This window comes from Fringilla coelebs (assembly GCF_963513975.1).
Source record: "Fringilla coelebs genome assembly, chromosome: 1".
Classification (NCBI taxonomy): domain Eukaryota; kingdom Metazoa; phylum Chordata; class Aves; order Passeriformes; family Fringillidae; genus Fringilla; species Fringilla coelebs.
Window position 1 is genome coordinate 61996523 of NC_140028.1, and position 13774 is coordinate 62010296.

The window sequence follows — 13774 nt, forward strand, 5'->3', positions numbered from 1 at the left end:
GGGATTCCTTACCAGTCACAGGGTACCCCCTTCAGGTGACCTGGATTAGCCTACAGCAGGAAGGCAACCAAATGGGGTCCATGAGCACATGTGGCACAGTACTGAATGATGTGAGAACAAATCCACTCTGACAAAAACATCCCTCCTCACCTATATATTTACCACAAAGCAGATTTAGTTTCTATCTTACACTTACTCTTTTTTAAAGAGAATGGAGAAATCTGAATTCTATGCTGCCTGGAGAACTCTCAGTGAAACCAACTGCTGCTAGAACAATACTAATCCTAGTTGCAGCTTTAGTTACTGAATACAGTCTCTGCACAAGTTGCACAGATTAGATCAGTCTGAGAACTGAGAAAGTGTGCATAGCAAAAGAATATGAACCAGGTCTACTCCACAAAAATGTTCTCTAACATCTCCCAAGTAAACTTCAAAGCTTCACCAGCTTAGCCCAGTTCCTAGAAAGCTTTGCAGCACTATAAAACAGCACAGAATTCAGCCTATCAATTTTGACTAAGAGGCCTTGTTTCCTAAATATCCCACAAGTGCATTTCTTAATGCACTAATTACAGATAAAATTAAGGTAAAACATTTTATGTCCTCAGTGAAGAGTACTTTTATTTCAAATTAATACAAATTTCTCCATGATGGATGTCAATATATTCAACATTAATGAACATTAGATTAATAATGTTTTCTTCCCTTAAAGTACCTAAGAGCTGCCTGCAAGAAGGTGGCAAGTACAGCAGGAGAAGAATCACTTAATATTTGCTTGGTAGAAGACAACATCTGCAAGCCAGGCATTTGCTGCCCTTCTTCCTGCTGATAGATGACCTTTGGTCACAGTACATGAGCTGATCCAACCTTGACCAAGGTCTGATAAGGGACAAGGAGCACAACGTGTCAAGGTTTCACAGAAACACATTGAGCTTAGTGACTCCTCCTGTTACAGAGCTGCACAGCAAGAAAACACCAAACCCCACATTCTTTGTCTCACAAAATGGACTATTCCCTTATGTTATTTTCACAGCTATAGGAGGATGCAAGGGGTGAAGAAGGGGCATTCAGGGGGTCATGCATGTAGGTTCTCCAAGATGGAGATTGCAGTACCTAAGGATATAGATCTTCATCAAGCACTGAAGTTGTGTAAAAATAGTAATGGCAATAAATGCCCACTGTCAAAGCTGAATTCAAACATTATTTCGTAAGTCAGTACCTGCACGATCTTTACAAATTACATTGAGATTCCATGAATGCTGATATTTGAACTAGCACAGAGAAATGACACTACTACACAAGTAAGTATTTGAAAACCATTTTTTTACAAAAAATAAAATGCAAGTACATGAAAAATTGTTTGAATTAATTCAAAAGTCAAATAGAGTAAACCTTAAATGCTTCATTAAGCCCTGGCATTTGATACAGGTAGAGTTAGCATAAGCAGTGCAGCTACAAAATTATATTCCTTTTAAAATTGGAAATACACAATGCAAATACATGGAATATTGTTTGAGCTCATTCACAGATTGCATTAGTTATAGTAAATCCTAAATTAAATTTAAAAATATTTCCTGACATTCCTACTGCCCAATTTCTGATGAAAAGAGGTATTTGAAACAGACAAGGGCAACCTACCTAAAAAAAAAAAAGTCCCCCAACTACAACTTTATGACTTTTTATTTTCTTCAGATATGAAGGTACCTAAAAGGAATAAACCTTGTGTTTGTATTTTGCTGAATTAATCATTAAATCACAAATCTAGTGTTTACCAGAATAGTTTCACATTAGTTATGATAGGAAACTACTGACATACTCGATCATCTTCTTCTCTTCTACAAAACAGAAACTTTGATCACTGTCACTGGCAATTACTGCTGGATTCAGATGATTCTCCTCCCCATTTTGCATGTTTACCTGCATTCAACCATTTCCAAACTGCCCAGACTTTTTTCCACTATTCATTCTGCCAACTCCAACAAGAATATCTTGCAGTCGCCCAGTTCTCTTCAGATACGCACTGATTGGGACTTCTCCTGAGCAAAGCTCTCTCTTACAACAGGGAAGAGACAGCAGCTCTTGTTTTGAAACAAACTTTTATGTGAAACCTGACATTTACAGTCATGTTTTCTAAGACAGTCTCCCACGTCACCTTCTGAGCAAGATCCTCTAAGAAAGCAGGATTTGTGAGCTATCATTTGTGATCCATATCTCTATCATATCTCTTGTACTCTCAGCCATTTCTCCAGAGCACTGTGTGTTCCTCTATTCAAAGGAATGCCAAAGCCCATTTTTTGGGGTGTCAGGCTTTTTGCATGGTGTGTACACACATTACCCATGCCACAGCTTCAAGCAAGCACACAGCCAGTGACCTGTTTCCCAGAATGCTTCCGACTCCACCGTTCTAGGTTAACACCACAAGACACTATCCAAAGTTCAGCTAGCTAGATATCAGATTACATCGCAAAGAATCTCAATTCCATTGCCACCAAGTTGAAATTAAATGTACACTGAATAAAGTGTTGAAAAATTGCACCAAGACTCACTACATTGAAAAAGGCTCCCACCTACAATGTAGCTAAGAAGGTCCTCTCCAGCGAAGGACCAGCAATATTTACAAGAGTCACCATTAACTCAGTACACTGCTCTAATTTTTCAGGGCCATAATTCACACTATGACTAAACAAATATTTAGATTTTGAGTCTACAGGACTGGTTCTCGAAAAACCTGTCCAGTAGGATTTCAACAATATTGATAACTATTCTAAATGCCTACCTCATCATATAAGGCAGCACCTGAAGAATTCACATGCTGAACAGAGGACTGTAACAGCCTGAAAAGTTATCTGAAAGAAAATCAGAGTTTCAAAACTCAAACCCTGTAAAAATAACTTCTGAAAATACTCAGTGTCCCTCTTCCTAGAGGAGAGGGGAGTGGTCTCTTCATGTTGTCTGAGGAAGAGCTAGCACAAACCCAAGTTACTGCATTTCCTAACTTTGGTGTTACATGATGGTGATAGGAGTTGCACAGCTACACATAGGGAGAGTTTGAATTTTCTGGATCTAACGCTAATCTTTATTTTGTGTGTCAAATCATCTTAAGTCTTCCTTACCCTTCTGCAATATCTTCCATCTCAAAAATAACAAATCCTTTCAGCTGTATATTTGAAGCTGGAATGACCAAATGAGTATTCTGCTAGCTCACTTGAGATCAGTCAACATCTTTTGAAGTCCCTCAGGCTACCCACTAGGGCACACTATAGATGACAAATGAAATCTGTCTTTGATAGGTACCTTTTACTTTCATAATACACCATAAATTCTCCCCAGTTAAACTACTGCTCTTGTGACACTTGCAAGAAATCATAAACCCTGGTGGAATACTCCCAAGAAGCAGAATTAGAAAGGAACTTGGGAAAGCATATTAACTAAGCATCCTACTCCAATGGTTGTGATACTGGTGACTTGTATGATGGACCAAAACAGGTAGAAGGAATGCAATCAATATTCTATATCAAACTCAGGTAACAGCAAATTTAAACCACCTCCTGCTGCAAAGGAGCATTCACAACAGCCATGCCTGCTCTAAGCAGGGCCTCATCAGTAGGCATCCCATAATCTTCTTTGACAGACTAACAAAATCGCTCTCCTAAGGAGTGCCATCAACAACCTCTCCAAATCACTTACACTTTTTATTTTACCCAAAGATAACTCTCTCAGACTGATTCTTTTCCCAAGCAAAGTGACAAGAATGCAATGAAATCCTCATGCTTGTTTAGAGTTTCATTTAGAGTTCATTTATGAACCTCCAAATTTGTTGTCATTGAATTCTTTTGCTTACCAAAGGCACAGTAGCAACACAATCTCATCTCTGCAGGCTAACATTAGCAACGTGAGCACACACTGCAGGAACAGCCAGTCACAGAGAACAACAGCTCATAAAATTTAGGGAAAATACCACTCCCAGACACATTTGGAGAGAAAAAACAGTTCCCTAAACAGTCTGTCCAGCAAAGCATCTCCTTACATACCCTCAGTGAGAAACTCATTTATGTTTGGAGGCACAAAGATCTATTCAAACTAGTTACCATTTTTATTTAACTCAGAAACCAAAGGAAAACATGGTGCAGTAAAATCAAACCCCCAATATATATACTTCAATTGACAAGAATTTTGTACCACAGCTCTTAATGCTGAATTTAGAGAAATTGCCCAAAATATAAACTCTCCCCCAGAGAAACATGAGTTATAGACTGCAATATCCACTCACAGAGAACAGAAACAGAGGAAATGTATTGTACCAAGTGAGTTTCCAACTCTGCTGCTTAATACAAATGATTAAAAACATCCTGAAACACAAGCAAGAAAAAAAATCACCCAAAAAAACACCAAATAAACAAAAACCCCAAACCACAAAACAAAACCTTCCTAATAACATCTATGCAGTAAGATCTTCTGTAATTTTATATGGAAGATCACTTTTACTAGGTATTATACTTGGATGAGAGGTGTCTAATATTTAAGATAGCTGAATTACTAAACTGAACATACCAAAACCATCAAAGATTTTAACAAGACACAATGTAGCAGAACTCAGACATCTTTAAGTTATAAAAAAATGTGGTTTTGGAAAAGCAAAGAGCACCTGCTTTAACTACCTGCTCCAAATTTACCTTTAGTGTATGTTGCACACCAGCTTAAACACAGCCTGGTGACTTTACCTACACATTTCAGGTATAATTATCTTCTACAATATTACAAACTAGTGTAAAATATAACACATACAGAGGCTTAATATAGTGTTAATATGTATATTTTGTATTTTATCACATCAGGAACTATCACTTTCCAGAAAAACCTCTTTATATTGGCCATAAGAGCAGACAGAATGATGGTTTTGTCATTAGGCATCAAACATTTGGCAGTACATCAATAATTCTCTTTAATTTGCTTTACCCTCAGAAGCTGGTGTGAGCTGTTGGGCCCTGCAGTGTGCTTCAATAATAGTGCATTAAATAGAAAGTATCTATGCCTGAGTAACCATTCTAAAAGCTGTTTTTGAGTGGCCAGAAATCAGCTATTTAGATTCCCTACAGAGTCTTGGCCTCAAAAAGAACCAAATCATTTGTAATGCAAATAATCCACCATCTCTAGAATACCATTCTAACAGCAAATTACTTATGGTATGAAATCTGCAGGCATAACAAACCACCAAAATATTGACATAAAACCTCTAGTGTTGCTAAAATATGTAAACACATACAAAAATATAAAGCTTGTGTAAAAAAATCCCAAACCACTAAGAATATTGACACCAATATTCAGCAAAATACTACATAGGCCCAACCTTGATAATACAGTAATATCTGCTTTCTTACTAAAAAGCTACTATTGCAGCACATTAAAATCCAAGTTTAAATACCTAAAACTTTAGAACATGCTCAATAATTGTGTTTGCCATAAAATGTACCGTTGTTTAAAACCCAGCAAATAAATACTAGAAACTAGGAATGACATGCACAACTCTGTTATTTCAATTCAAAAAGGCCATGTAAATTGCCTGTCATTAAAGGATTTTATTTTTAATTCTCACATTTTACATCTTCTGCAACAGGAGTCATCCTCATCTACTTAAATTAAGGACAAAAACAGTAAATACAGAGAACTAATGGTATTCTAGAAATATAAAGAAAAAGCAAAACTCCTGGCTGCCTCCTACTACTTAGCCCACTACAAGTATGCCCAGGAGGGATGACAATCTCTCCTGTAGCATCTCCTCTTCTCAGCTCTCTGTAACAAGTGCCAGTTACCTTAATTCAAAGAGCATATGAAACGATCAAGCAACAAATTTTTAAAGCATTTCAAACATTTGGTGGGGGGCAAAAAAAAGTTTTCTTAACTATAGCTGCTAAGACAAGAAGGTCTCATAGCTAAACAGTGGCCCAGACTCTCAGAGTTATTCAAGCAACTGAAACTACAGCAACCAAAGCAAGGACTGCAGCAGTTAATTTAAACCTCAACAACAAAACACAACAACACAGGCTGATTTTACTATGGTCTTTAGTGAGAACTTTAGAGAAAGTTTTGTTGTCGTTATCTTGACGTGAAAAGATGAGCCAATTTCCAGTGATGCCTGTCCTTACAAATTAACAGTTTTGTAAAGCCCCAAATAGTATAATCATTATTGATTAAACTGAATTTTTCTGTTAATACTCTTTGGGAATCATAAGCCTCTATTAAGAAATTATTCCTAGAAATGCTGGTCTCCAAGAAGCATAAAATAATACAGCTGATCCAACAGTGTAATAAAAATCCTGGTACTATCCATTTGCCTTTCAATGTGCAGCAGATGTTCCTCACATTTTACTTATTAAGGGATTTAAAAAGAACTTTAGGAATTAGTGCCAGCATAAAGTAAGATATTGCATATAATTTTCATGTCTGGGCATAGGGAAAACCTAACCCAAATAGGGAACTGTTTGCTGGCAGGTGTAACAATAGGAGAGCAAAGCTCTGATCCCTGCCTGGCTGTGTGAAAGGAAACTTATAGGCCCCCACCATGACTCCAAGGTGGAAGGAAGATCTGATCAGAACATATTCTTCATGCTAACAGTGGAAGGCTACCACTTCCTTCTCTTGGTTGTGAAGACCTGCATCATTTGTTGCACTAGTGCTTCTCTGACACGTGAATGAGCCAATTCAATTTATAATCATAGCCCTATCTTCCTCATTAAATGAGATAGGCTGAACTGATTAAAAAAAAAATGTTGATGGATGCAATGAGAAAGAAGTATTGGAAATTACCCTGACAAATTTGGAAGAAGAGGTTTGCTGATATATTAAAAGCAACCCTGGGCTAAATGATGGGCCATCTACAGCTACACTTTGCACAGCTATTTAGCATATTTTTCAATACAGTTACTAACTTGGTAGTAGGGCAGCGCAGAAAAACCTAAATCAAGATTTACTTACAATGCTGATCACAGTCTACTCTAGCAAACACCACTTGATTCTTATCTGGATATTCTTCTTTGATTACATTAGAAGCTTCCTCAAAAATAGGATGCAGCATTTGGCTGAAGCGGCACCTGTAAATAGAACACAAAATCGTGACTTCAAAATATCACTTTGAAATATTTCAACTGATGACTACTGGAACATTTCTATCTTTGAAGGAAAAAGGAAAAAAGAAAACAAAGAAAAGCCATTGGAAAAAAAATCACATCTACCTGTAATCATCCCAGTAACTGAGTGGATAAAAATCAGTTCAAAAGTAACTTGAATGAATCAGGTGCAGAAAAAAAAGTAATTCTGAAAGAATACATAGCTCAAGATATGCTCCCCTGCTTTATCTCCCTAGGAAACACCATTAATCAATTATAAGCCTTTAGGAAATAGATTCTATTCATAAAGTATGTTGTTAATTTTTTAATACCTGAATTACCCCATGGAAAATGATTTTTAAAATGTAGTAAAAGTTGTTCCTTCGATTGTTGAGATTGAAATATTTACCAACACCTTCAAGAAATATCACAGGTAATTTTCTATGGTTCAACAATATAAGTTATAAGTATTGTGCATTATATTATTGCTCAGGTTTGGCAGAATTTGAGCAAACTACCTTTACAGCAGCAAGAACAAAGAGAACCCTAAGGGTCCCTTCTTCCAGTAATGTCAGATTTTGATGCAAATTCTCTCTTTTTGCCCACAGAAAAGGTGGTAGGAATGTAAAGATGCTTCAATGGCTTTAAGAAGTTTAGGGTAACAGCAGTGCACAAGCCCATTACAAATATATAAATAAAATTATTTTATATTCTGTCCTTCTACCATATGGCAGATTTTTAAATTGGAGATGCATAATGGAACTCTAGAAATTGGGAGAATGAGACTTCAAGGTGTAGACTTGCAATAAACCAGCCTGCACTGAAACCAACCTTAAACATAACAGTGACAGCCTGAGGATGCAGTTATGTCTGCAACAGCAAACATGTAAGTGAAGAGCAAGTCTTGCTCTCAAAATGCCAAGAGAGCTGAAGTCCACCTTCTGAAAAAACCTGACTCTGGGCAGCCCAGCTGCATGCTACACATTTATGCAGCATATATATGTTAAATGCTACAATGGCTTCTTGTCCCCCATTCTTCTCCACCCTTAAAACAGAGAAACTCTGTGACCAAAACTGATGTGCTCTCACTCCTAAGTCAGGTTACATCACAGACTGGCCGTGTGCTATGTTGAGGGATTATTGCTGTATGCCTAAAAGTAATGATCATAATTAAGGCTGCAATGTTTTAAAAATATAGCCTATTATAATGTGAACCAAGCAAGCACAGACAGAAGGAGAAGCAATTGGGACATAAACCCAGGAAAGAACTGGTTTGAAAACAAGAGACCTCTGTATTTTCAACTGGAAAACTATAGCCAAACATGACAGTTTTCAAAAGACAGATGCTTAAATATAAAAAAAAAAAAAACAAAAACAACTTGAGTAACTTACCAATCAGCATAAAAATTAACTAAAGCAACATCTGCATTGTCTGAGAAGAAAGAAAAAGAAAAAGCCCAATGTCACATTGTGAGGCAAACTTCTCAGTTCTTTTATTCGAGATTACAAAAGTATTAAGTTTGTGCAAAAAAACTACAAAAGCAAATATTTCTAGATAATTCAGCATAAAGCTTAGTCTGATTGCTAGAAAACTGCTGGAGTAAGTCTCATCAGAATTATAATCTATAACATGGGAAAAAGATGGAAGAAGCTTTCAGTCAAGCGTTCTATTGACTTCATTGATATATAAGACCAAAAAAAAATGCAAGTACTTAAGGCATTAAGACACACAAAGTAATTAAGTGACACATGCAGCAAAAATTATTTCTGGATTTAAAATTAAGGCACTGACATCTAGAAATTGAAATCTAGTAGCTCTTAAGCACTAACTCTATTATTTGTAATAATTGTAATAATAACTCTATTATTTGTAATTTTAACTGTTAAAAATCAGTTAAAAGCGGAAATCCCAACTAACTGGGGTAGAAGACTGATGAACAGGCAACTGGTCTGTGCAACTTGCTCTGGTTTGTCCTTACTTGTCTTATTTAACCGAGATACTATGGCAAAAGGTAGCAAAGAAATTTTCAGTCCCCAAAAATAGAAAAATGCTAAGGAACACTAAAAAAATGCAGTACTACAGGGATACATATAATGAAGTAATGAAATAATGTTCTTATACATTCCTTTTTACATATTAAAAAAAAAATCGAAAAAGGATAAATTTCTGACCCAAAAATGAAGTATTATCTTTATAGAATATAATACTAACTAATGCTTTAAATTAATTTTCAGCAGTAGTACTGACCCAGACACTGAAAAAAAATATGAAATACATACTCAAACTACAGAGTATCAGCCACAGCTTTATAAAGCAGAAATGCTGACAAAGCAGAAAATTGACAAAGCTACAGAGCAGTTACATGTGAAGATAAGGATGCTGAAAGCCTGGAAAAGACAACATGCTGATAAAGACAACTCTTGAGTAGGCTAGAGAACACCACAGTTTGATTACAATTATAGTTTTAAGATTTTCATTATCAGCAAGGGATGCCAGTGGTGAATAGGTAAATAACAAGCACTGAAAAGTTTAGGGTCACCTCCAATATAAAATATTTCTTGAAAGTAATGGGATGAATTTCAGAAGCACTCACACTTAGCATATATTCCCTTTTGTGAATTACATTGTATAAAATAATTTTATATCTTCCACTGTAGAAAAAGTATTTACAAACAGCTCTCATATCGCAAAGCAATCTCATATCATAAGGCAGGTTCTAGTCCAGACTTTATTAAAGATTTTTCAGCCCGGATATATTTGAAACAATGTAATAACTTTTCCTGCAAAACAACCAGATACAGGCAAGTTGCATACTTCTCAGAGGGAAAGGTTTCAGACAAGAAACACATATCTGTTTAATTGAAAGGTTTCCATTCTATGAGCCACCAGAAACAGGACAGTGCTTAACCTGAGAAAAGGCAGAGCTGAACAACCAAGATACTTAAGGTACATAACCATGGGTTTCATTTGCTATTTTTGGGGGGGGGAACTTTTAAAATGCCTTCTAGACTAGTTTTGGTTATGCAATCACGCATTCCCTTCTGCAAACAAGATAACAGTTATTTTCTTAAGACACTTCAAATTCTCATTGCAATACATTAGTTCAGACAGCTAATTTCTACCAGAGGCATTTAATATCTCTAAGCCGATTGCAATTCATATAGTCAAAGCTAGGGTATGAATATTCATTTAATACCACTGCAATATTCACAGAGATAAGTAACTGCAGACATACAAAGAAGAAAATTATTAGAAGTACTCACTTAAAATGTCATCTATATTTCCACTATCTAGACTTGTTATTTCGCTTCTTGCTGGATTAAAAAGCCAAGACACCTAAAAAGAGAAAGCAAACCAGTAAGGTATGTTTCAGCAGTGAAGCAGTAACTCATATGTGATTTTTAAGTGCTGCAGTTCAAAAGCTGGAGAAGAACAGTAAAAGAACTGTAATTCAGTCAATGCATTTCAGATGACTGCAGTACTACAATATACAAATAAACTACCAATACAACATACTTTCACATTTAAAGAAAAATTATTTTTTAATACAATTCTCTATTATGTTGCCAGAAATGTTACAGGTAAATTTGCACCTTTAAGAGTAACTTAAATTCATAACTTCACTCTGAAGAAAGAAATTAAACCCCACTTCAGCAATCTCACACAGGTGGGCACATAGGTTTTACCCAGAGACAAGTAATTCCTTCTGTCACTTACAGGATTTGTCTGACAAAAAATTTCTCATTAACCAAAGCCTCAACTACCTGCATTTTTATTGCTGTTTTAGGAAACAATTTCAATACATCATATTGCTGTTTTAGGAAACAATTTCAATACATCAACTAGCTACAGTCTTTTATCTCTTTCTGTATTTCCACTTGACACTACTTCAGTCCCACCATGCAATAGACTTATCAGACTATAAAAACCAAGACACCACATCAGCCAAATCATTCAATGTAACATTTGTATTACTCTCTGTGTATGCAACTCTCATAGCAATACACAGTTTTATGGATGGACACTCAGTGTTAGCCCAGATCTTTATTTTTCTAAAATGCAGTGGAAGAAATAGGAGGTAGAGCTCTATCCCAGGTGAGAGAGGTATCAGTGAATTACAATTTACTTTTGCTCTGAGAGAGACAAGCATGCAAATGTTTAAGTAGGATAATATAGATTCTTGTCCAGGACATGAATGTTTCCATCCTGAGCAAGCCAGTCAGAAAGCCATCACTTCTGTAAGCACAGTCAGAGCTTGGACCAGATGCTTTGCTGTGATGTCTTCATGGTTTCAACTGATGTATGGTTCCTCAGCTGATAGAGGTAACAGCAAAGGAAAAGGAGGTTTTTGGAAGAGAACAGAGAAGAATGCACAGGTCAAGGAGCTGGGCAGAGACCAGAGATTCACACAGAGACATCCCACACTGAGATGCAGCAACACACAACATACATGCTATACATGCCAGAGACTTATTTACTCCTTGAGGTGCCAACAAAATCTGCCTATGGGTCAAGAGGCACCAAGGAAAAACACAGCTAAAAGCATAAAGACCATCCAAATAAAATGACACAGAGCAGCTGTACAGCAGGAACCAGTGACAGAAGGCTCTCTGCATTTATGGAGGAGCTTAAGACCTATCCTGAACCTATAGTAGGACCATGACTACACAGAACAGAATACACCTGCCTTTGGCACTGTTTACAATTTATAAAAAAACTCATTTAATGTCACACACCAAATTTCCTAACATTTATTACAAGTGTATATGAAATATTTGGAAAAAAAAATCACCAAACTGGATTCCTGCTTTCCTTAAGATCAGCTTCAAAGATGGTAGGAAACTTCTGCAGTGAGATACTGTTAACAGCTCTAAAACTATCACTGTAAATCACACACAGGTGAGATTTGCAGCAATTAATAATTTTCAATTCTTTCTGATTTGTGGACCACTAATAAGAAAGATTACTAATGTGTATCACTAATCACTTCCCAGTGAAGATAGCAATCCTTTCACATTTCCCATATGGAGGCCCTTGGGTAGCATACAACTATCTTGCACTACAGGCTGAAAACACACCAGCTGTTGGAATACAAAATATGTACCAGTGCTCCTCTCTTGGTAGTTGAATAAGATGCCATTCTTAAATGCAAATTTAAGGTTTGTGGTGGAGTTTGTACAGTCTTCCTGTGGCACTTAACTGCTTGAGACAAATGTCTAAACTGTGGCTCTAAGATAACTGTAGAGAAACAAACTGAGCTGCAAGGTCCAGAGATTAAAACAGGCAGTGTAACCACATGATCTGCCAAAAAATTATCTGATTAAGCAAGCTATGCAATGCACAAGTTCCAGCAGGCCAGTGTTCAGGGAATTCCTCTTAAGATGCTGACATTGCTGACTAGTAAGCAGAAAGAAGGTAGGACTCTGCCTTTGGAGTGAGAAGCTACCTGTATGGCCCAGATCCACACTGGCCAAATTATAGCCAGAGAAGTAACAGCTGATGGCAATCCTTAGTGCAGACATTCCCCATCACCCCTTGGGGAGTGCATGGGATGACAGCTTCCATGGTGTTGCTGGGGGGAGGTTCTGGTAGTAGAAGTTATGTTTGTAGGGTGTAATGGGTCAGGTCAGCATGTGCTGGCACAGCTTTTGTTTGTACACATGTGTTGCTTTGTTGCAAATGTCAGGTTTGACCTAACTTGAGTACAATTGAAGCAGTAGCTACAATTAACAATAACAGCTGAAATATTGCTCTAGACAATAATGGATAGAGTATTTCAACAATCATTTTCTTGGCCATCATCTGATCCTCCTGAAGGTGACTTTGCAAATTCAATATTCTAAGGCTTTAACTGCCTTGCAAGGCCTCAAGAACTTCTGATCACCCTGAAGATACTTAGCCTGCCTGTAATCTTGGACAATCTTTGTTTACAGAGAAAATCCACACAAGCCTCTAGAAAGCAGGAACTTTTCAGTTGCTGCACACAAGCTCTGCATCACCATTCATACTGAGAAAGAATTTCCATTGTAGGTCTTGGTGTAACTATTTTCACAGGAGCTCATCAGTAGCACTTCATATTGTCTAAACAAATTAAATGGGTAAGATAACAATTTCTTAAACCCTCTTGGCTTTTTCTAGTATAACTTTCCAGCAGCAAGACAAATCTTATCTAATAGGATAAGTTACACATAAATTAAACATAACATAGATAAGCATATTATTTGCAGTCAAGAAATAGGCTCTGTTACTTAGCAGATATACTTCAACGGAGCAGGAACTGTAGTCATATTTGCAGATTGCCACAATACACTTGAAACACATTAACTTGCAATTCAAATATTTAAATGCACCATGAAAGCACAGGACTTACTAACCAATGAGATCCTCTTCTAGAAAAGAGGAATTAAAACTAATACTTCTTTATAGCGCAAATAAATTTTGTGATTGCATTCTTAACTCTTACTGTGGAAATGTGCAAGCTGTATGTACTAAGACATTAACACCAAAACAAATATTCCAAACATCTTCATGTATTGAAGGTGAAAAACAAATTAACCATACACTCTATTGTCCATTTGTATTACAGTAGTGGAAAAATACTGAGACTAAGAACCACCTTCCCCCAAAAGTTGCACAAAATCTGAGATAATTGAAAAACTTTGCCCACTAGAAG

General features: G+C 36.6%; 1 protein-coding gene across 2 annotated transcripts in view; it reads right to left on the bottom strand.

Annotated features, from left to right (window-relative positions):
• ERP44 (endoplasmic reticulum protein 44) overlaps window positions 1-13774 on the bottom strand; it is a 47859-nt gene that overhangs the window by 18277 nt on the left and 15808 nt on the right. Inside the window, exons 2-4 of one of the 2 annotated variants that reach the window (XM_084226495.1) lie at window positions 10365-10437; window positions 8493-8532; window positions 6970-7085 (exon numbers count right to left, since the gene is read on the bottom strand). In XM_084226495.1, coding sequence (XP_084082621.1) covers window positions 6970-7085; window positions 8493-8532; window positions 10365-10437 — 229 coding nt within the window. The remainder of the gene's footprint in view (window positions 1-6969; window positions 7086-8492; window positions 8533-10364; window positions 10438-13774) is intronic. The other variant, XM_084226496.1, reaches the window with a different exon arrangement.